General features: G+C 48.6%; 1 protein-coding gene across 6 annotated transcripts in view; it reads left to right on the top strand.

The window, feature by feature from the left end:
• Nucleotides 1-24,921, top strand: part of FANCA (FA complementation group A) — a 3,206,914-nt gene that overhangs the window by 2,769,289 nt on the left and 412,704 nt on the right. For all 6 annotated transcript variants that reach the window (XM_069646037.1, XM_069646039.1, XM_069646038.1 and 3 more), the window contains one exon: nt 5,380-5,521. In XM_069646037.1, the coding sequence (XP_069502138.1) occupies nt 5,380-5,521 (142 nt within the window). The remainder of the gene's footprint in view (nt 1-5,379; nt 5,522-24,921) is intronic.

Genomic DNA, 24,921 nt, shown 5'->3' with positions numbered 1-24,921 from the left:
CGGGGTCCAGCACACCAGCCGCCTCCCGCTCAGCGCTCGTGGCTCCTCCACTGCCGCTCCCAGGACCAGTCCTCTCGCGGAGCCCGATGTATCTTCAAATCTGAGCGGAGGGGCTGGGCGGGAGCCAGCACCACGACCAGCCCAGGCCAGACGAGCCTCTGCCGCGGCTCTAAGCCTCAGCCCCCGCTGGCGTGCCCCGTTGAAGAAGTCTCAAGCAGTCCACCGGAGGGTCAATCCAAGGTTCCTGGCTCCCCCGCCACAGATTCGGAGCTCCTCCGCTTCGCTGCCCGGCAGCCCCCAGGCAAGCCGCATGCCCTCCGCCAAGCAGCCTGTGCTCAAGGGCTCTCCAGCCGCTGACACCGTCCTCCTCTTTCCGCCGTCACCAGACCTCCGATCGGCCGTCCACCAGGCGCCAGAGCGTCCGACCACGCCACGCGGCCGGAGATCTCACCGGAGCGCCAAGCCCCGGGGGCAACTCCACCAGTCCTCCGCTTCACACCGAGCGCCGCCAGCTCGAGGACAGGGCCGTCCCAAAGCTCTACCTTGAACGTGGAGGCAGAACGCTGTCGGGAAAGCTCCGGATATTGTCCGGATTTCACAGGGTGGCTGGGAGCTCACAGGCTCGCAGCCATTTTGGCTGGGCTCACGAGCACAACTGTTGGTGAGAAATTGTTGGTGTCCGGAATGGGGGGGTTGAGTTCCTAGGTATCCCACCTGGTAGAATGGGGAAAAGGTGTTACAGGGAAGGGAATACCGCGTCTCACGATCCAGTGTCCCACTTCCACTCAACGAAGACCCCTCATCCAGGTGATCAATCACGCACTGGTCCATCCCCAGAAACTGGATCCAAAAGTGATGGCTTTGCCCTGACCACCTGGCTGACAGATCCCCAGGGACTAGTGGGTGACACACCTTCAGGTTTCTCACACTTGTAAACGTGCCCTTTAAGGAGTCTCTTTTTCAAGGTGGCTTTTTTGGTGGCCTTGACTTTAGTTGGGGCATGCAGTTCAATACATTGTCACTACCTGAGGTAAAAAATTAAGGGTTGATTTGAAGAGTCATTTTGCCTTTTCCAAACTGCACAAATTCCAGCAAACTAAATAGGTAGAGTTTCATTTTTCACAGGAGGTACACCTGCCCATAGTCGTTCTGCTACCTGTGATAAATCTGATGATGTCATCACTCCTTTCCCAGAAGTAGCCTCTCCTCATGTGGCTAGGGGACGGCATCCGCTACCGGATCCTAACCCTGGGGGTAGCTATCTGAGGGAGGATCACATGAGGGGAGGCGACCCTCAGGGCTATGGTCCGGCATTATCAAATAAGAAATGGTATGCCCCTTTCCCTTTTAGGGATACCCCTTACATTCCATGCATTACATTACCCCATGCCTTGATGGCATACTGTCATCATCCCTGCCACAACCCTTAAAGTCTGCTGATAGCATCCACCAATAATCTGTAACTAACAGAATAATAAAGACTGAGACGAGGAAGAAGGGCTGAATAATGTCGAATACTCAGCAGAACCAGAAGGAGCAGTCTAATGCTTGGAAGAAGCCGATTGGCTCCAAGCAACTCCCTTCCTTGAAGTGGGAGTTTAAAGATGGAACAGCTGAACATAACAAAGAGATGCAACCGGCTAGCTACTGCTGGGAAAGCCAAGCTGAGAAGCCCATAGGCGAGAGGGGAAGGACTGCAGGAGCTGGTTCACCGAGCTGGGGTCGCAGCTGGAAGAGAAGAGGGCCCTTCCGGCGACCGCGGGAACCGAGAAGCAGTACCAACGCCGCCCGAACACAGAGAAGGGCTTAAGAGTGAAGCAGGAGCCACGAAGGACATGAAAGCTGCCATGCGACGCCGGTAAGCCCATAAAGTGACGGCGGGATGCCAGGGCGCTTCTGTGTATTTGCTGCAAGAGTTTCAAAGAATACCAGAGAAAGCTGGTGAACCCTGGGAAGGGAAGCTGGGTCACCGAGGTGTTTTGTCAGCTTCATCAAGAACCGATAAGTGGCAGTTAAATAAGTTGGATGACCTCGAGCAAGGAGGTTGGGTCACTGGGACATTTAACATGAAAGTAGGTTTGAGATCCGATACTTTGATAGAAGCGATACAGAATATTGCAACTGTGTTAATACAAGAAACACAGGAATAAAGAGAACCTGCCAGTAAATTATACCAGGTGTTTGGCGATTCTGGGACCCGCACCTTAATTGTGTAAAGGATTAAAGAGAGAGCTTGGCAGGAGTGTATACCTCTCGGCAATTGCCCTCCCTGGAGGCTGTGATATAGGTGGCACATACACGGCCATTAGTGTGCCAACACGTCTTCTGCATTCCTTCTCTTGCACGTCTAGTTGTTATTTCAAGATGCCGGCCCCTATTAATGCAGCCCCAACCTTGCATCTTTACATTGCAACCCTGCTCTGTTCTCCTTGGGTAAGATGCTGTGTTTTGAACTAGGTTTTCTTCGCTCTTTCCTACTTTGCTTACCCGTTCATCCTGTTATCTTACGCCTTGCTCAGCTCGTCTGCTCCGGGCTCCTGCTTTGTTTGCTCGCTCTCTCTGACATCCTCTTGTTTCTGCTTTCTGCTTCTCAGCCTGCTGTTTGATCTTTTTCCTTCATTTGCCTCTGTTTATCTTCCTCCTGGGGTCTTCGAGCCTCCGACATGTTAGCCAGTTATTTGGCTGCTACGTTTGGCCTCCACCATTCTCACTGCATACTATCTTGTTACTATACTATATACTGTATGTATACTATGAAGACTCTTGTTCTCTACGGGTTGGATTTCCTTATAAGGGTTTTTTCTGCCATACAAGCTTTTTCCCTTACCACTCTGGTTGTTTCGGGAGGCAGACCTCTTGCCTTAGCTATTTACCGGCAGGCATAGTGGCTACCTCTCGAGACAGACCCTGCCTCTATAAGGATCGGAAATCTCCCAGCAGAAGAGGAATGGATTTAACAGCAGAAGAATCTTTGGATTCCATCTCCAGCGAGGATTCAAGTTAGGAGAAGTTTGGAAAGGTTGATAATACCAGTTGTCTTGCGAGTCTGGGACCAGCACCCAAATTGTACAAAGGAACTACATGAGAGATCCTGGCAGGAGAGTATACCAGGTAACCTTGCGAGTCTGAGAACCGCACCCAAATTTTGTTACTTTGAAAAGAGAATCCCAAAGAAGAATCATGCCCTTGGGGTTTTGAATTACAGTGTTTGTGGAAAAGATTTGCGGAAGTTAATAATTCCCCTGGAGTGGATTATAACACCAAGAGGACGGAGTCATCCTCTTAGCCCTTAAAGAACGTGGTTATTCTTTGGAACGTTTGTTTTAGTTGAGAGAAACCTGCTGAAGGGAGCCATTCCCAGCCAGGAACTGTGAACATTATCCATTTGGAACTTGTGCTGGATTATATCTTTTTGTTGAACTTGAACATTTGTGCAATTTTCAAGCCAGAGATAATACCATTAACACCTTGGAGTTAGTTTTAGAATGCGAGGGCTAGGATAGGATTTCGGACACAGGACATTTTTGCTTTGGACATATTGACCCAGGACATACCCTTAGCTTTGGTTGAGGTAGGGAAATACTTCCTCGATTAGGGACAGCGAGGCATTTTCCAACCCCTTTGTTTAATTAACTTCTTTAACGAATATCATGAGTCCTCTGTGTCCGCGTCTCATTTCTGGTTCCTGACACACCTCATCCTTCAAAAGCAGAAGAAATACTGCACATCCTGGACCCTAAAAGTGTCTTTCTTAGGTTTTGCTTATCCAGGACAAAATATTTCAGGCAGGACATTCAATTTTTCATAGGTTTTAAGGCCCCCAAAAAAGGAAAATCTATTTCAATGAGAACAATGTCAAGATGGTTGATTATCTGTTTCACCACTTGCTATGGGTAGCTCATAAGGAGGTGTTTCCGGAGGGCACTCAAGCTCAATCAACGAGTGGAGTGGGAGCCACGTCTGCTCTGCAATTAGATGTGCCGGTTGCAGACCTCTGTCGAGCAGTGACTTGGGCATAAGTGCATACCTTTTTTAGACAGTATTGTGCTAGACTCCCTGAAGAAGGGCAATGTCTCAGTGGGAAAATCGGTTCTTCAAAATTGTACTATGGCTCGATTTGTTACATTCCCTCCTTTTTCTTCTTCATCAATACAGCTTGGAGAATCTTTTTACAAGATGAGAAATATGTGGGAGGAATGTGTCCATCAGAAAAACAAATCGCATCACTTTGGTAATTTTCTGTCTGGTGGATACGTTAATTCCTCTGAGGCGTCCTCATCCAGCCTCCTTCACCACAAATTGACCTCACGCATTTCTAAAAAAGAGAAAGGTTTTCAGCATGCGACCAAGATTGTTCCCTCAAATTCTGCTGTTCCTTACTTCACTGATGAAAAATGGGTGGAATGGGGCAAAATGACACTGACTGCTCCGTACCTGCATCTTTGCAGCGTCATCCCTGTATGAGATATTGCTGATGAAAGGGGGAGGCTGTGAGTGGATCCGCACTGTTTGCTTCGAAAACTGTTTCCAGAGCTTACTGCATCAAGGTGATATTTAATAAGATAAGGAATCTGTGGGAGCAATTAATGTTCCACTATAACAAACCTTACCTTATCAAAGGTAAGTCATTTATTGTTCTGAACTTTATCTACTATCCCAATTCACTTTACTTTCTGATCTGTTTCTAAAATTTAAGAACGAAAAAGGGACGAATACAATTGTGATATAATAGCCATTTTTAGAAATACTGACATTCCAAATATATTAGACATTTTCCCACCGTCATTGCACGCAATTGTTTTGTCCAGGCTCAGCTATTTATGTTTAATATTGAGAAGGGGGTTCAAGAAGGCGACATGGAAACTGTCTACAACATGTCGGGCTCACAAATTGTTGCCCTCTTAGCCCATTGAAACTGCTAATGCCGTTTCCAGTCTTGCAGCATGGTGGCATGGTTATCCTGGAATTTTATCAGTGCCTAATATGCTAAGAGCAAAATATTTACCACAAGTGATTAACTTTATTACATGCTGGTACTCTACCTGTTTAGGCTCCTCTGTATCAATAACTTGTCATGCCTGCCTGCCTGAACATATCCAATTGTGCTATTTCTGGATAGCTTTCTAGAAAGTTAACTGAGGATTGAGATGATAGTGTTACAACCTGGGACCATCTGTATGTTCTCTTGCCTCACACTTTTAGTGCACAGTTTTCAGTCTTGTCAGAAGGTGTAAAGACCAACAAGAGTAGCCTATTTTCTAAGAATGCCAAAATTGCTACAGACAAGTAAGTGTTACTGTTTATCTCTGGGTCATTCTTTCCCTAGTCATTCTTTCTGTCTGTCTCATCCTGCTAATGCATTTCTTTTTGCTTTTGTAGTTTCCTTTCTACAGGAGATGCATTCTTACCCTCTGACGTTACCTGGGTCTACGTAGCATTTGTATATTTCACTGTTCAGAGGAGAGCAGACCGGGGAAAGATTGGTGAAGATTTGAGGAAACTGCTGCCTGATGCACATGAGGTGTGTTAAATTGATCATCAACTGTGGTTTGCATGCATAATCAGAAACCTAAAGATTTTAGATGGGCCCAGTGCAAGAACCAGCAGTAATATAAATGTTTATATCAAAAGGTCTTACGAATAGAATCTTCATCCACAGATAATCCATAGGCAAACTACAGACAGCTACTAAAAACCTTTACAGGGTTGGTGGTAGAGTGTGCCCTTTAGTCCATTGATGGGCTCCCCAGGGACACAACATTGGAAGTATTGCCCTAAATCTTCATTAAGACTAGTATGTAACCGTAAACATGCAGATTTTAGACTTCTTTCCAAAGGTCGTCTGAGAACAATAGCAGATGTCTGTGAAGAGCTCTTTACCAAAACAATAACTTTGACTGTTTATGTAGTGCAAATCCCAAAATACTGGCTTTTGGTGGTTAAATAATCGATTTTCATATTTCTAAGGGATTGTGTCCTCTCACGGATTCCTCATCTTTAGATGCATTTTCTCCTGCTTTTCAGCTCTCAGAAACTTTTTCCTAGGAGGTGGCGCAGTGAGCTATGGCATCCATGGTCATTGAGTCATCTTTGTGCCTGGATGTGATGTTGATGCTGGTACAAATGGTGCGCTTGGCACCCCGCAAACTCAGTTCTTTTTTCTGCATGCCCTGTACGCTACTCAGAAACATTGCTTCTGAAAATCTCTGGCACATTTTTCTTTTCATAGAAAATCTTTTGATTTTCAAAATGTCTTTTACTATGTTGACAGCAAAAGATTTGGGCTTCAAAAAGTGCTGTGGTTGCTGCGCTAAAAAGTCACTTGCCGACGCGTAGAGAATGTGTCTCTGGTGCCTTGGTACTGTGAGAAACCTGATGGTGTCTCACCCGCTAGTCCCCGGGGATCTGTCATCCAGGTGGCCAGGACACAGCCATCGCTTTTGGATTTAGTTCCTGAGGGTGGACGAGTGCAGGGGGGAATCACCTGGAGGAGCGGTCCTGAGCCAGTGGAAGTGGGACACGGGAGGGTGAGACTTAGTATTCCCTTCCCAATAACACCTTTTCCCCATCCTACCTGGTAGAATACCTAGAAATTCAACCCCCACCCCTTTTCCGACACAAACACTTTCCCACTGACAGTTCACTGTGATCGACAAAGGACGAAGACCAGAGCCGTATACCTGACATGTCCCAACACCATGGACAGGCAAGGTCAGGCAATTGCGGATTATTACACACACCTGACTCCCATCACACTTCCTCACACGTATAAAAGGTGCAGCACGAAAGCACACCGTGGGCGAGGCAAACCACACGAGGAAACGGTGGTTCTAAGATGGCAATTTAATACAAGGAGTAAGAGGGAAAGACCAGAGAGAGTTGCAGGGAGGGGGAAGTACTTGTGACCTCTAAAGACCATCAGTTTCTTGTTTTCGGTTTCTTACTTTCAAAGGCTCAGGAAATTAAGGCTGATCAAACCTGCACAGTGTGTCAGAGGTACCCGGGGTTCTCCCGCGTCGATAACCAAGTCTGGGAGGAGCGATTGCTGCCGTGGTACTGTCCTTGCATCCTACAACAAAGCGGCGTCAGAAAAGACAGCACAGCCGGTGAGTCGGAGAGACTGATACCAGATTGGCTTGTGTTTTGTTGCAAGCAGAAACTTTGTATAAAGAGAACAGTGTGTGAGGCGTTGGCGATGTGCGACAAAAGTATAATTGGAACCAAACAAGTAATTGAACTTTGTGAGGCAACCCAAGATACCATACACAGAGAGGTCCGGCGCCACAAGGGCGCTCATTCGAAGGTCTCTGTTAGGTATCCAACTGTTTGAGAAAAAGGAATACTGAGATGGAAGTGGTCATGCAGTGGGTCTTGCTAAATCCTGTGCACATTAGAAAGTCTTTGATAGTTTAAAGTACAACACAATTGATCTGAGCCCATCTGAGGGAGATTAATTGAGAGAAAGAAAAGGCTCTGAGCCCAGCTAAGGGGGAACTGGGGGGAACCGTGAGTCACCCGAGAAAGAATTCTCTGAATATTGTTATAAAAGGGATCTGAGCTCGGAAGAGGTGGATCCAACGTTGAACTTTGATTTTGAAAGGGATCTGAGCCCAGCTCAAGGGGATCCAGGGCTAATACCCAAATTGAATATTGGTAAAAGGGAAAAGAACATTTACGTGTTGTTTTGTGTTCACCAGGGACTTTAAGTCAAGAGACTTGCAAGAAGCAAAGAGACTTGGACACAGGAGGTCCTGAACTTTGAAAATAGAACTATGTTTTTGTGCCACAGAAGCCAGAGTGTGTGCTTTGCTCGAGTGAACCGCCTTTCCCTGTGCTGCAAACGTGGGGAATGGGGTCAACGGCCCAATCATCCTGACTTATCATTTTGTGAACACTTATTTCTTTTTCATGAACTTTTAATTTGATAAGACTCTACTAGGACTGCATTATTATTATTTGATAGTTGTAGCTTGCGCCCATCTGTAGATTTAGGTTTAGATAGGCTTTTATCTCACCCTTGTGAAAATTTAATAAACACCTTTGAACTGTGGTCACTTGTGTCTGTTTTACTGTTCATACCATGCCTTCCTTACAGTACCGACCATGTGGTGGTGGATTGTGGCTCATGCCAAGACATGACACCTAAGGACTTAAAGAAGAGAACTGCCAAATTGTCCCTGAGTCATTCAGCTTCGAAGTCGCCAAGTATGGCACTGTCCAAACACACACCCTACAAAAGCAAAGGCGCTGCAGCTGAAAAACACCTCAGAAAGACAATAAGCTGTCAAAAAAACACTGTAAGAGGTCTCACTCGAGGAGAGGCTCCTGGCCTTCTTCGAAGAAGAAGTAAAGCTGGAGGCAGCATTTGTCAACAAACTGATTCCCAGAAAGTCAGGCACGGTTCTCCTCTAAATCTGCCTCGGCGCAGAAGTGGGAAGAATTATGCATCAAAATGCTGCAGGTCTTTGAGAAGGTAGTCCCACCTGTACTCTCTTCCTCCGGGAAAAGACCTCTGAGCCCATCGTGCCTGAAAAAGCTGGGAGGGGCTCAGTGCACCAGCCACCCTGTGTGCCTAAGAGCCTGAGAGCGATGAAATTCTCTATTCGAGGATTCTGAATGCCACTGACCGCTTCGGGTGCGGGCATGTTTTTCGAAGTTCCATCGGCCCCATCAGCGGCAATCTTTAATACATCGACGTCAAAGACACATTTGACGTTGATAGTCAAAGATCTCTCGACTAGGTTTGTACCAAAGTCTAGAAGGTATTTTATGTCCTCTTTTCAGGTAATTGATGACGACCTGGTTTTCTTTGGGTTTGAGCCTGTGGGTCTCCCTCGGTCACCTGAGGAGTTTCAGGAAGAGGAATACCAGCGATCGGATCTAGCCATTGCTCTACACAATGCACGTGGCTTGGACACCTCTCCTGAGGTTGAATTCCACAAAGAGATCCTCATGCCCACCCCAGTGTGGCATACAGGCACATTATGGCAAAGGTCACTGGTGCCTTAGTTTGAGGTCCCCTTCCAGTGACATAACGGAATGTGAGCTGACAGACAACCTAGTCAAGGGCATAACCGTTGAACCTGTCCTTCCCTTGCATAATGTGATCAAAAATCCCCTCATTGAGCTATGCTCAAGGCCAGCAGTCCACAAGGACTTTGCTAGGAAATACAGACTACCCTTGTCTGATCCAGAATTCCTTACCAGACATCCAGCACATATGTCTGGTGGTATAGGCTGTGCCAAGGCTAGCACCTATCCCTCTTTACCTCCTGATAGGGACAGCCGTTATGACGGTCTGGCTAAAAACCTTTTTGCCTCTGGCAGCATGGCACTAAAAGTTGTTAATGCTACATGTGCACTCTCCAAATATACACACACCTTTATGGTATTTAATAGCTGAGGAAGTAGTACACATCCCTGCAGGTGACATGAGGAAAGGCTTTCTTAACTTCATGGAAGATGGAAAAGAAGCCATGTGCCAATGCTTCAGTAAGGACTCGACGCAGAAAATATGTCAGAAGATCTATGGAGGTGAGCTCTGTCATGCGAAGATTCGCCTGACTTAGAAAATAAGGGTTTGCGCAGGACGTCCAAGCAATACTGCTTGACATGCCTTTTAACAGTACATACCATTTTTGGCTAAAAGGCAGATGAAAGCCTTGAAAAATTAGAGGCTTCCAGGACTGTTGCAAATTCCTTAATGTAAGGAAGGCATGGCATCAACATCAACAGTAAGACCGACACAAGTGACCACAGTTCAAGGGTGTTTATAGAACATCAAAAAAGGTATGATAAACACCTATCGAAACCTAAATCTACACATGGGAGCAAGCTACGACCATCAAATAATAATAATGCAGCCCTAATGGTGTCTTGTCAGTGTAAAAGGGCCTATACTAAAAAACCTCTTGCCAATCTTTACATCTAAATGAAAATAGTGTGGGGAACAATGTTATGGAAAAAGAAAGAAATGCTCAAAATGATATGTCAGATTTTCAGGCCGTAGGCCTCCCTTCCCAACATTTTCAGCATGGGATAAGGCGGTTCACTGAAGCGTAGCACCGTCTCTGGATTCTTTAGATGAGGTTACAGTTAAATCATGAGCATCGGGGCCTTCGGAGGTAAGTCTTCTTGCTTCTCAAAGCCTCTTCACTCAAAGGGCCTGATGCAATCAAACAAACAACAAGTTATTTTTCTCTTCAGATTTTCACAAGTTTTCAAGTCTGGTGAATCACTCCCCACCCCGGATCCCCCTCAGCCAGGCTCAGATCCTTTTAGCTTAAAGTTCATTACAGACTTCGCAGTGCCAGGCTCGAGCCTGTCTTTCACCTTCCACTTTGTCACACAATGTTCATAGGTTATTCTTTTCCGGATGACTCACGGTTTGCTTTGGATCCCCCTCAGCCGAGCTCAGATCCCTTCAACACAATTAGTCTCCCTCAGCAGGGCTCGGACCAATGTCCATTTTTCATCAAGTATTGAAGACTTTTGAATGTGCACAGGGTTTGGCTTGATGTGTTGCAGGACCACTTCGATTTCACAATTCACTTTCTTTCAACATTTGCACTCGTTTGGTTGGATACCTAACAAGACTTTGGAATGAGCACCCACATGATGCCGGACCACTCTCTTTATGGTATCGTATCTTAGCTTTAAAGTTCATTCACTCATATGCTGTTTTAATAATCTTCTTCATACAATGTTGCTGCTTGCAATCTTGGTTTCCACACTGACCGGTCCGGCATCAGTCTCCCCAACTCACCTGCTGTGCTGACTTCACTGGTGGTGTTTTGTTGCAGGGGGCAAGGACAGTACCATGGTGGCAAATGCCTCTCCCTGCCTTGACTATTGACGCAGGAGAGCTTCGGGTACCTCTGACGCACGATGCAGGATTGTTCAACTTTAATTGTAGATCTTACGTTTCCTATCCTCCGAGCCTCATGAAAGATGTGGTCTTTTGTTCAAAAGGTCAAGGGCACTTCCCTCCTTACAATCCTCTTCGGTCTTGCCGTCTCTCGCCTCGTGTTGAACTGCCATCTTGGAACTGCTGCTTCCTTGTGTGCTTAGCCTTGCTCAGAGTGTGCTCTTGTGCTCTCGTGCTCCGCCTTTTATCCATGTGGGGGAAGTGTAATGGAAGTCAGGTGCGTGTAATGACCAGTAATTACCTGACCCTGCCTGACAATCGTGTTGGAATATGTCACGCATGCGGGTTGGGTGTTAGTCCGTTTTCCCTCACAGTGCGTTGTCTGTGAGAAAGTGTTCATGCCAATCCCTAAGTATCGTAGCTGGTAGGATGGGGTAAAGGTGTTATAGGGAAGGGGATACCGCATCTCGCTGTCCCACTTCCACTCCCTTAATACCCCCCATCAAGGTGATTATCCCCCCCCCGCCCTGGTCCACCCCAGGGACTGGATCCAAAAGCGATGGCCGTGTCCTGGCAACCTGGATGACAGATCCCCTGGGACTAGTGGGTGAGACACCTTCAGGTTTCTCACAGTGGCAAGAAGGAATCCATTAAAAGAACAAATGACTTCCCTCTCGGTAATGTTCTTTCCAATGAAACAGGGGCGGGATGTTACTCCTGATACATTTTGGACCTCAGGGCCTTGAACATGTTCCTAAGGAAGGACAAGTTCAGGATGGTGATGCTGCAATAGATCCTGCAGGCTCTGAAAACCAGGACGCCTACTTCCGTGTGTCAATTCATCAGAAGCACAAAGTTCCTGAGGTTTGCCATTGGGATCTCTTGCCTTAATCTCAAGGGACTTCCCTTTGGTTTGACCTCTGCACCCAGGTTGTTCACTTGGTTCATAGCAGTGGCGGCGCTCACCTCAGAAGTAGAGAATTCTACATCTTTCACTACTTGGGCTGCTGGCTCATCGGAGGCCATTCACCAAAGCAGGTATAGGGCCATCTCATGGACACCTGTCGACTATGAGCTTCTCTCAGAAATTCCAGTAGCCCAGAACGACACCATCTCAAAGTCACCAGTGCATCGGGGCAATCCTGGACACGCAAATATGGAAGGCTTTCTGCTTGAGGAGCGAGACACCAACATTCAGCAGATGGTCCCACTTTTAAAGATCGCATGCATGCTACCTGCTTGAGCCTTTCTATGCTTCCTGGGTCTCATGGTCTCCGGTAATTTTCTGATGCCAGAGGCGAAGCTGAGGATGCGCTCCCTACAGTTGCTGCTCTGCAGTCATGTTATTCTTAATGGCGTCACCTTTTAAACCATTACATTCTACTTCAGTTATACCCCTCACTTTGAAGGCAGTGATCTTAGTGGCTATCACGTTTGCTAGGTGTGTGAGAGATGTCATATTTATCTTGTAAAGCAACTTTCCTTTAGTTGTATAAGGAGAAGTTTATTCTGAGAGGAGCGTGGCTATGAGAGCCATGTAGGAGGACGCGTTCCAGCGGAGCTCCCGAGATCCTGAACAGATCCGGGCAAATCAGTGCAGTACGACTGCTTATTGAATACCGACGATATGCATGCCAGCGTGTGAAGGTGCTACCGAAGTACTGTGAACTTTTGGAGGTCATAGCAGCTACGACGGCTAAGATCGGAGAAGAAAAGTCGAGAGACGCTGAGAACAAAGGGCGACTCAAAATGGCCGACATAGGCCCGAGACGGGATTGAAAAGAGTTGCGGGAAGACCTAACCAGGTCAGCGTGCAGTGCGCCCACTCATCATTCGGTAGACCTACACATCCTCAGAACCATGTCCAGTAAGGCAGTGCGACCTAAGGCGAAACAGCCCACGCTGGATGACTTCACCAAAACGTCCCCGGGCCCGGACGCCACCAAGAATAAGGATGCACCGGCCGTGGGTAGCGCGACGACTTCGAGCTCTAACCAAGAAATCCTAGCAGCGATTGCGGACCTGAGAGCGGCCTGGGAGTCGAAATTAGAACTGGCTGTCTCTGAATTAAAAACGGCATTGGACCTCAAAGTTGGGGAGGTCCAGGAGGACGTCAATCTACTGAGACAAGACGTTAGGGTTCTGGCGGAGCGCACAGAGTCCCTGGAAAAAGAAGTTGGCCCGAACACGGCGGACTGTGCCACCCACAAAGCAAAACTGCACGCCCTAATCCAAAGGGTGGGCAACCTGGAAAGTAGAGTGGAGGAGGCGGAAGGACGGGCCCGTCGCAACAATATCCGCATTGTGGGCCTACCGGAGGGGACGGAGGGCCGTGACCCTACTGACTTTGTTGAGACCATGTTGCTGCAAGAGATATCCGGAGGGGCCTTATCCCAAGGCTTCGCAGTGGAGAGAGCACATAGAGCCCTAACGAGGAGGCCGCCTCCCGGAAACCCGCCCAGACCCATCATTGCCAAAATTCTTTATCGTGATCGGGAAAGAATATTAGAACATTTTCGAAAAGGAGGCACGATCAAGAGAGGAGCAGCAAACATCACGGCGTATCCGGATTACACCCTAGCTGTGCAGCGGAGCCGCATGAACTTTGGGACTGTGAAAAGGAGGCTGAGGGAGGCAGGTTACAAATATATGTTGCTTTACCCTGCAAAACTGAAGGTCATACAGGCGCATAAAACTTTATTTTTCGAGACCCCAGAGGACGCCATGGAGTGGCTCGACGCACAGGGGTGCCCTCAAGAATCGGCGGACCGGCCCCAGAAGGACTCGGAGGAGCTGCGGAAGACGTAAAATGGCGTCGCAAGATGGCGCGACTCATGGACCCTGAGACTTGATTATAGTCGGTTCGGAACCTTCGGTATGGAAGGTCAGTTGGTTGTACTGTTTGTCGCAAACATTGAGATTATCATTGAACGGGAGCCCCATGGAGCGATACTCTCTCCCCACAATAGCTTAGGTTAGGTGGCCATTAGGGCGACCTCACCCTACTGGGCTCCGTGCACGGACCGGTGTTTGCGGAACCAGATGTGGGGGTGCCTGAGCTCTTTTGTTGAAGCTGGGCAACAGTTGGGGTGTGTGGTGTTGGGGGGAGGGCGGGAGAGGGAGGGGAAAGGGAGTTGGAGTTTGGTTGTGTGTGTGGTTAGTTCGGGAATGAGCTTATTCGCGGAGTGGCTGCAGTGGGACGCCTTCTGTGTCATGAGAACCGCTGGAGGTTCCCGTAAGTGGGGTGGGAAGACACATAGCTGCCATGGGTGACCTCAAGATTGCCACCTGGAACGTCCGAGGCCTCAATAATTACCTGAAAAGAAATAAAGTCATGTTGTATCTTAAACGACAGAAGATCGACATTGCCCTACTACAAGAAACGCACCTGGCCCAACATAAACTAGACCTTGTAAAGAAAAAATGGGGTGGTACAGTGGTGGGCTCCCCGTACTCGGCCTATGCCAGAGGTGTGCTGATCTGGGTGGCCCCGCATGTCCCACTCAGAATTGTACGTGAGGAGGTAGACACGGAGGGTAGGCTGGTAATACTGAGGGTACTGATTGAGAACAGAGGACCGAGTATTATTAATACCTATGCCCCCAATCAGAATACTGCTGTATACTTCAGGACTCTATGTACACGCCTGGGCCCGTGCGCAGGGGAACCGATCATCTGGGGGGGGGGGACTTTAACTGTGTTCTTGACCCCAAGATAGATAGGTCCGACAGTAAAGTAGACAGGCCCACCCCAGCGGCCAGGGCTCTACGGGTACTATTAGACGACTATGGACTAGAAGATGTCTGGAGATTGAAACACCCCACGGCCTTGCAGTACTCTCATTATTCGGCCCCTCAACAGTTGCACACGAGACTAGATTACTTCTTTGCTACGCCAGAATTGGCGATAACAACTACACAGGTTGAATACAGAGCGAGGGTCCTGTCGGACCATTCGCCCTTGGTGATGTCCTGGCAATATGGCCGCCCCAGAGGGCGGATTCCAACATGGCGCCTTCGGGTGGAGGCGCTCAGAGACCCGGTCTTTAGAGAAGATATTAGAGAGACGATTACAAGGTATTTTGAGGAGAACACGGGCAGTGTGGGTTCGGCTGGTACACTTTGGGAGGCCTTCAAGGTGGTAGTGAGGGGCGACGCTATTTCTAAATCAAAGGGCCTTCAAGGGGGGGGTTTTAGCTGAGCTGGAGAAAGTGGAGAAAGAATTGGAGCGTGAATGTACCAGAGGGGGAGGGGACACAGACCTAGTACTCGAATTACAACAACGATGCTCAGAGCTTTGGGAGCGGCTTTGTGACCTCAATTACAGGAAATACGTGGAGAGGCAACATGCAGGAGGTGACAAAACTGGTCGCCTACTGGCATGGCTTTATAAGAGGGAAACCCCCAGCGCCCCGGTCATGATGATAGAAAGGGAAGACGGAGAGGAGGCTCACACTCAGGAAGAGGTTAACGCTGCTTTCTTAGATTATTATAAAGCGCTGTATGAGGACAAAGGGGAAGACAATCTGGATAAAATCAGGGACACACTGGAAGATATAGAACTGCCCAGGATTAGTGCAGAGGAAAGGGAGGAGCTAGATGGCCCCATTACGCTAGATGAACTGGAAGAGGTGGTGAAACAGCTGCCCACTTGCAAGACCCCGGGCACTGATGGACTCCCGAGTGAGTTCTACAAAACGTATAGCGCAGAGATACTCCCCCCTATGCTAGAGATGTATAACGAATCATTCGAGGGAGGCCGATTGCCAGACACGCTCAGAGAAGCGCTGATCGTACCACTACCCAAGCCTAACAAGCCGAGACAACACTGTGGATCGTACAGACCGCTGTCGATGTTGAACCAAGACAGTAAGATCCTGACAGCGGTCTTGGCGGATAGGCTGCGCAAGGTCATCGGCAGACTGATACACTCGGATCAGACAGGTTATGTCCCTGGCAGGAATATAACTCATAATCACAGGCGGCTCCACCGAGTGATAGAAGAAGGGAACAGAAGAGATGAGGAAATGGCAGTGATCTCCCTAGACGCAGTTAAGGCGTTTGATTCGGTGAGGTGGCCGTGGCTGTTTGCGGTCCTGAGGGAATATGGGTTTGGGCCAGGCTATATCAGATGGGCGAGACTACTGTATAGCCAGCCAACGGCTAGGGTGCGTACGGGATCAGTGATATCCGATAAGTGGCACCTAAGTAGGGGTACTAGGCAGGGATGTCCTTGGTCCCCGATGTTATACATATTGGCCTTGGAACCCTTAGCGGTATATCTTAGACAGCAATATGACCTGGTGGGCATCGAGGTCGGAGGAAAGAGCCATTTGATATCCTTATATGCCGATGACTTGCTGCTGTACCTAAAGTATCCGGAAGAGAACCTCCAGTATGTTTTGGAGGTCATGCAGAAGTATGCCGAATTGTCCGGCATAGCGGTTAATCCTGGCAAGTCGAGCATGTTCCCCCTAGGGTACTATTCGAGGGTCCCCACGGAACGCTTACCGGTATTGCCCGTGCCTTGGGCAGCCGAGTCCTTCCGATACCTCGGAATAGACATATATCACACTGTGGGAAACGAACACCTGCATAACACCGAGGTTGCTGTGGATAAAATCCGTGCGTCTATGCGATTTTGGGAAAAGCTGCCGCTAGCGATGATAGGGCGAGGGGCGTTGCTTAAAATGGTTGTCTTGCCTAGACTGCTGCATTTCTTCAACAACATACCATACTTAATAGCTAGGAAGTTCTTTACCAAACTTGACAGTGTGTGCAGGGACTTCCTATGGCACGGCACTCGCAACCGAGTGGCGCTGTGGAAGCTACAAAACTTCTATAATAAAGGAGGGATTAAATTACCACATTTTGAGGCCTATTATGTAGCGAGCCAATTGCAATATGTTACACAGTGGCTCTCTGATGAGGAATCTCCCGAGTCCAGGTTGGTTGGGACAGATTGCACCCCGTTTTATTTGAAGGAGATCATCTGGGTCCCTAGACAAGACTTAAATCTTCGCCCTGGTATGCTGTTACTTGGGTGGAAAATGTGGCGTAGAGCATGCCGGCTACTGGAAAGCCCGGATCCGTGTTCGCCGCAGGTGCCACTGGTTGCTTTGACTGCGGGGGATGGTCAACTTAGAAAAATGATCAGAATGTACTGGGAACCGGTTGGGTTGGCCACGTTAGGAGATATATGGCAAGATGGGGCCATCAAGGATTTTGCAGACTTAGAAGAAGAAGTTGGGTTACATGGGGGCCAATACGTTACATACCTCAGGTTGGTACGGATTATCCGAAAATCTTGGCCTGAGACGGTGTTAGCGGAGGATCCGGACGCCCTGATTGATACAATATATGACATATCAGAGGGCGGACACGAGATCTCCAGATTGTATGAGGTGGTGATGTCCCGAGTGGGAAAGGACTTGACAGACTTGAGACTAGAATGGGAAATGGAGGTGGGGGTTCAGATGACTGATGGGATGTGGGAACGGGCTCTGGGATATCATAAAAAAGTGTCCAGAAATGCTAGATTACAGCAAATCCAACTATATATCACACACAGAGCGTATATGACCCCCAAGAGAATAGCTAAGTTTGCGAACTCGGGCAGGCAGGCATGCCCGAAATGTAATGAGGAGGACGCGGACATAACGCATATGTTCTGGTCCTGCCCAGTAATCGAAGTCTTCTGGAGAGAAGTGTCACAGAAGTTGGCTGACAAAGGGGTCCCGATAAGCATTGACACGACCTGGGCTTGCCTTCTAGGGGGGTTCTCCAGACCGAAGAATACCAGACATCTGGGGAAACTGAGAGACCTAGCGTATATACTCGCTAAGAGGAGGATATCTATGAACTGGAAGCAATGCTACAAATCTAGGATAGAGATGTGGTGGAGGGATCTCCAGAAATGGGCGGAAGCCGAAACCATGGTCTGGCAGGAGGCATGCAGTAAATGCGGGGAGGAGGATGTGGGCAACCTAGTAGCCTGGAGGTCATTAGTCACTGGTCTGTTTGGGGTACGAGGAGAACCTACTGCCTCGGAGGAGGAAGTCACCCGGCCACACCAGGTCGATACGGAACTACCCTGTGGATGAGCTCTTGGGGGGGAGGGGGGGAGTGTGGTGTTGTGTTTTGTTAAGTGTTTATTGGCTTATTGTATATAATGTCACAAGTTTGTTTATACTGTTTTCACTTAAAATAAAAATATATTTTAAAAAAAAAAAAGTTTATTCTGAGAGTTAGGCCATCGTTTTTGCCCTAAGTTGTGTCTGACATTCATGTTAAGCAAACAATCGAACTGCCTGGTCTTTTTTATCACCACCTTTCACCTCTCAAAAGAGGAGTAAAAGGGTTCATAGGTTGGTCTATCAGCTCAGAGGACCACATAAGTTCTATTTATGCCTGCAGGTAGGGCTGATTCTCAGCAGCTTAATGCAGGGAGAGGGACCTGCACCCTTTGATCAGTCCCATATGCTCCACTAAACTGGGGGTGGGACTGGACCCGCGAAACCTAAGACTTCTTTAAATTCAGGAAGAAACACAACCTGTGCAACAGGCAGCACATACGGAACAAATGGGACAACACGTGGCCTGGGAAATGAGCTCAGTCGAACCAGTCATCCAGGTAGGGATACATTACTTTGAAGCCCCAACCACTTCCAACAGCTTGGTGAAAACCCTGAGTTCCCGGAAATAGACCAAACGGCAGGACTTTGAGCTAGAAGTAGCCATGGTCCACTACGAGTCTCGGGTACTTCCTCTACTTGATATTAATATGCACATGAAATTAAGCAGCCTGAAAATCCAGTGACATCACTCAGTGCTGTCAATCGAGGGCTTGAAGGATCTGGGTCAGAGCTACCATCGTGAATTTGTTCTGCCCAGGTTCAATAGCCTTAGAACGAGGATGATACGCAAGTACCTATCCTCCTTCGGAACCAGAAAGTAAATTGAATACAAGTCTCCGCCTTGTTCCGAAAATTGTACCAATTTGATTGCGCGCTTTGCCTGAAGCTGATGAACATCTTCCAAAAGCAAGTATCTGGAGGCAAAAGAGGGTTGTAAGGAGGATGGTTTGAAGGGCGCTGAGTGAAAGGGAGACAGTATGCCTGGTGAACAACCTGCAAGGCCCAAGTGTTGGACCTGGTACGACAGCATTCAGGGCAGAACTGGGAAATTCTCTCTTCCACTGGGGAATGATGAAAGAAGTGCCCTTCACAGGGGCTTTGGACCTTGGGCTGCAGAGGGTACCAGAGGAGGAGATCCCACCCCTGGAAGCTCCTCTGCTCCTACCTCTTGGGAAACAACATTTCTGCTGTTTGCCCGTGGGTGATTAACCTCTTCCAAGATGGGCATAGGAGGTAGAGGGCTGAAACCCGCTACCCCTGCTAGAGGGAGCAGAGGACAGCCATACCCAAGGCCAACTCATCACCCAACCGAAGTCGACCCTTGTTTATCAACCTCGGAAGAATGAAAGGATAAGTGTATGCAAATATGTTCTATGTACAACACTGTGTCGAAAACCCTATATAAATAAGACATCATTGTCATTATCATTTATAAGTGCACACAACAAAGGAGCTCTGAAAAATACTTTGTTGCAATGCAAGCAAGCATTTACTAAAGAGCATAATTTGTTTGTTAAAAGAATACTTCTCAATTGTATTACGTTTTCCATCTTATTTTCCTGGCATTTTAGGATCATAGCAGTAATAGATATGCATGCATTAACATCTACAGACCCAAAATACAGCAGAGGTTGAACAGAAAGAAACCATTCCCCTCTCACTGTGTGTTGTTTCAGGCTTGGTGCGTGCAGTACAGAGAGAAATGTCTGAACTGCTCCTACATGGCTTGCAATTGCATCCATGTAGAAAAGAATCAAAAGAAGTGTTCTGGTTTCTATCAAGTCACTTAACATTTGCATTACACTCTGCTCTCATCTGGTGCATAAATGTATGCACAGAAAGATAAAAGGTGCCATATTTGCAAGATTTTAATATTTAAAAAGGCCCATTATGACGCTTATCTAGAGGCCTACTTATACTGTTTGGGGAAAAACCCTGAACTTCAGGACTGTGGGTCGTATCAATCCATGTATCTGAAGCTCTCCAGGAGCGTAAAGCAAAGCTCTTCACCTTCTACCATAAGGAGAAGGATGATGAGACTTGTTCGAGATCCCTGGCCGTGGACCGGGAGACAGAGGACTGATCCCCTACCCCCCCCCAAAAAAGGAAGGAACAACACTGTAACATGCCCCGCTCGTCCAGCAGTTCCTCCTCTTGGCACCATTCTTCTAATGGATTTCCTCCTCCCCCAGATCCCTCATCTTTTATAGCAATCTCCCAACACAGCTGCTCTTCAGAAACCTTTCTGCTGCCTGTGTGCACAGCACACCCTGCACCCCATATGGCACTGGGGCTTGTATATGGTAAGGCGTAACACCCTGTGACACAGTGTTTTCGGATTCTGTACTTGGACAACTGGCTGACGGGAGGGCGATCCGCAGAGTAGGTTTCGAGGCACCTGGAGGACACTTGCTCTCTGCTTTACAGCTAGGGCTTTACAGAAGCCCAATCTACACCAAATCCGAAGCTCAGGTTTATCAGGGCAGTCCTGGACACTAAGATGGGGAATGCATTTCGCTCCTAGGAGAGAGCCAGCAGTATCCGGCAGATGGTCATACTGTTCCAGAACCCCAGCAGTCCGGCAGCATCTGCCTTCCTCTGCCACTTGGGTCTCATGGCTTTGTCCTTTATCTTGGTGGAGGAGGCCAGACTTCGGTTCCAATCCCTTTGCTTCTGAATAGCCAATTGTCCCAATATTCTGGTGAAATGTCAGATGTCCTCCAGATACCAAGGACAATGGCCAACAACCTCTCTTGGTGGGGCAACAAGGAATGCATGATGGCGGGGGAACCTTTCTGACCACTGTGGCCAAATGGTCAGGTGATCACAGAGGCTTGATGTAAGTGCTGGCGTGCTAACTGTGGGGAAATGCAGGTGCGCGGTCTCTGGTCCCAGGTGGAATGTTGCTGGCATGTCAACATGTTGCAGCTTTTGCGCTTTCCTCCCAAGGAGAAATATTTCCTGATCCTGAGAGACAAACAGTGACCAGGCACTAGCTCAATAAGCAGGGAGTGTTTGGTTGCTGCCTCTATGCAGGGAGGCCATGCTGCTGTGGTTCTGGCTACTGGAGAACAGGATCTCTATCTCTGCAGCCCTTCTGGTAGGTATGGCGATTGGGTTAGTGAACACTCTGAGCAGGCAGAGCACTGTCTCTCACTAATCGGAGATATGCCCGGTGGTCATTGCAGAGATCTTCACCCTTTGGGCAGCTCCTTCAGTGGTCCTGTTTGCAACAAAGGACAACACAAAGTGCAAACAGTTTTGCTTGAGGGAATTTCCCCCGAAGGGGGCATTGGGAGACACTTTCTTTGTGGGGTGGATCCTTGACCTCCACTATGCGTCCCCACTGATTCTGGCCATCCCATGCATTCTCAGGAGACCTGTCTGATCCTAATCGCCCCAGATTGGGCATGGACGATGTGGTACCTGGACCTTCTGGAGTTGGCCGTCTGCCCACCTCGCCTGCTTCCTCAAATGCCGGACCTCTTATCCCAGTCGGAAGGTCAGGTGCTCCACCCGACTCTGGGGTAGCTCTTCGGAGCCTGAGGTATGAGGACTGGGATTTGAAGAGGTATGAGGACTGGGATTTGAAGAACAAGGTTTTAGAGGTGCTGGCTGCTGCGCACAGGCCTTCCACCAGGTATCTGACTCTGTTTTATACCCCACTTCTTCAGTAATCAAATTTCTTTTATCCCTGGATAGCTCGAGGTTGCAAATAGTCACAGTTAAAGGCTATTTTGCTGCCTTGTCTTTATTCAAGAGGTCTCCGGATCAGAGGTCTTTTTTCTCCATCCTGTTGGTGTCCCAGTTTTTAAAGGGCCTTGTGAATAGGTTCCCTCCAAAACCCTTCTTTGTCCCTGTTAGGGAGAATTCTCTGTTTAGGCTGAATTTCCTAACCTAGTGAGTTCCCCCAGCAGCTTTGCTGGATTTCTGGAGTTTGTTTTTTTTCTCCTGCCAAGAGTGAGACTCTTTTTTTCCCCACTCTTGGACATGATTTATGGTGTTCCTTTGAATGTTAATGTGTTTCATGGGCTATGGGGTCTTTTACTCCATAGGGTCTCACATGTTTTTGTATGTGTGTTACACAGCCCCCTACATGCAGTAACACCGGGGTGTCATAGTGACCCCCCACCATAGACTCCATACCCTGGGACGGACTACTGTCTCCCAGGGCATGTAAAGTCACCATTGGCTTTACTAGTCCCAAATTACTAACAGAACCAACCATCATATTGTGGATGTACTGGTAGGGGCAATTCGATTACCCTTGGGTCTGTTATTCGAGGGGGCACTGTCCCATCCCCCCTCATCGAGTTTTGGCTGGTGGCAGTGTATACTACGTTTTATATTCAACCGCGATTTTCCCATTGTTTGAGGCTAATACTTTTGAACATAGCCTCTAACATACCGCTGGTTTATTTATTTAAAATGTATTCACTGGTTGGTATTTTCTGCGAGAACTCGGTTTTAAAATGGCTTTTGTGTTCGCCTCTCTAAACTCCAAACTAAAGTTCGAGCCCTTTGTTCCACTTTTTGGCGGGCTTCTCCACAGAAGGCTCCAAAAGTGGTGCCACTCTGCCTGGGTACCACAGGGGGTGTCGGAGGGGGTTTAGGCACCCTGGACTGAGTTACCTTGGTAACTCAAGTCGCACTCTTGTGTGATTGGCCCAAGAGGTGAGCCGGCCGGCTCACCACTTAGCATGTTTGATTGACAGCTAGGCTGAGTGAATGGGGGTGTGCTGCATAAAAGCAGGGCTTTTGGGACTGGAACTTCAGAAGTCGCCACAGGACCTGAAAATCCGACGAGGGAGAAGCTGAGCCGGCCTGCTACGACGACACCACCGGTGGAGCCCTGCTGAACCGACTCACCACTTCCCAACGACAGAGAAGATCTCCCGGCTGGAGAGTCTTCTTCCCCTGACTGGTGGGCACAACCAGTTTACCTTCCTTTCTCACATCCCAGGACGTCTTGTGGTCGAATTGTCCGTGCCAAGCACCCCGGCAACTGGATAGCCAGTTACCACTGGACCGCGAATAAAAGGACCGCTCCTTTTAATTGAGAACTCCGCGGCTGGTTTTTTCCCTGGCAGTGCAACGGACTCCTGCTTTCCTCCCCGACGAGATCCTCTCTTCCTCCTGACGAAGCACCGACTTGCACCCGCTGCCAGGAACAACTGCCCCCGCTGGAGCGTTCTCACCATTTTAAGGTACCGTGTCCGCCAGGCCTCCCTTTCTAAACATTGCTACAAGGTAACAATAATCCCTTAACCTTCTGGACTGGGCTGGCCGCCTTGACCATCTAACTGGTCCCTTTCTTTTTGGTCCAACTCTTTCTGAACTTATTGCGAGACTTTTGGGCACTTTGAACCGTGTGACCTTGGACACATTTCGACTGGAGCCTCTTAAAGTGGGTCCGGCTTTGTTAACTTTGACTTTACGGTTTTAACCTTCCTTCTTATCTTACTGTGTTCTTCCGAATGTGTTGGGACCTGTTTCTATCTTTGCTCTGCCTTTCTCTCCCTTTTAAATAGATTGATTAGAGTGCCGTTAAGCGCTCACCGCTGTCTGAAAATAAGTGTTGCTTTACTTAAGACTTGTCTAACTAATCGTTGAAGGGAGTGTATATCTTTTAGTGACCGTGTTTTTGAACTGCTTGATATTAGTGCCAGTGTGTTTTATTAGATGTGGTTTTAAATAAATAATTAGATCTCTTTTACACCAAGCTCTGGTCAGTGTTTGCTTGTTCTACTGTGTTCTTTTGACCTGTTGTGAATACTCTGTATACTGCCTAACTCTTTTTGAGAGAAGTCTGACTGCTCAGCCACAGCTACAAGGTAAATCTGGATGGTACAGACTGCTACCGATTGAGTTTACTGCCAACCACCTGTAGTCTTAAATCTTTTGCAGTGGTCCCAGAGGGAACTGCACAGGTTTCTGCCTAACAGTCCCTCCTTGGGATTTTAATGTAGTTCTTTTCGAGGGGATTCGGTCCTCCTACGTATTCCATATCTATGACGGGTAATGTCCACAGCTGTGCTGCTTTGGAAAATCTTTGGCGTCTGCGTCCTGTGTCGATGACGTCTATGCGCCATCCCCGAGGACCTCCTCCGACAGCCGACGTCACCCGATGTGATAAGTAGGACGCACGACGCCCATAGTCTCAGTTCTTTTTTTTCCGCCAACGTGTTCGCTTCGTGAATCTCGGTACGCCTCGACTCTTTGGAGTTTGCTGTTTTCAATTCTCGGTTCGTTGAACCTGTTCGGTTTTGTGAAGACCTGTTCGTGGCGATGTCTACTTCGTCTTCAACCCTGCGTCCGGGCTTCAAGAAATGCGGGGACAGTGGGTCCAAGATGTCGGTCACGGACTCGCACGACGCCTGCCTCTGGTGCCTCGGGGAGGCCCACGATACGGACGACTGTGTCGACTGCCAGTCGCTAACGGCAAAGGCCTTGCGGGATCGCAAGAAGAAGCTGTCGGTAGGCCCGGTGTCTAAGCCCCGGAAGTCGAGGTCTGCGGGGCTTTTGACGGATGACTCGAGGGGCGACTCTCCGTGTCATCGTCGGAAGTCCAGTGGGTCTCCTTCCAGGAATCGTCTCGCCACTCCTCCGCCTCTTCGAGGCATTCCCGGAAGCGCCGGCATAGGTCGCCTTCCCCGTCCTCTTCCAAGGACTCCGCCCGTCGGCGGGTCGCTTATCCCTCCATGCAAGCGACACCGGAGGAATGGGCTTCCTTCGGGAAGCAGATGCTAGCGATTCTAGAATCGCAGGGCACCGGTCCGTCCGCGCCTCCGAGTGGGGTCGGTCGGCACCGGTCGAGAGACACCGCTCGTACGTCTTCGGGCTCGGGTGGTCGGCACGGCTCGCGGGAGAGGTCCCGCTCGGACAAGGGTAGCCGTTCTCGCCATGCCCGTTCCAGGTC

The sequence above is a fragment of the Ambystoma mexicanum genome, chromosome 2p (genome assembly GCF_040938575.1).
Source record: "Ambystoma mexicanum isolate Mex_15411 chromosome 2p, UKY_AmexF1_1, whole genome shotgun sequence".
NCBI classification, from domain to species: Eukaryota; Metazoa; Chordata; class Amphibia; order Caudata; family Ambystomatidae; genus Ambystoma; species Ambystoma mexicanum.
The sequence above is the reverse complement of the archived record's forward strand: the minus strand, read 5'-3'. Positions and strand labels throughout refer to the sequence as shown.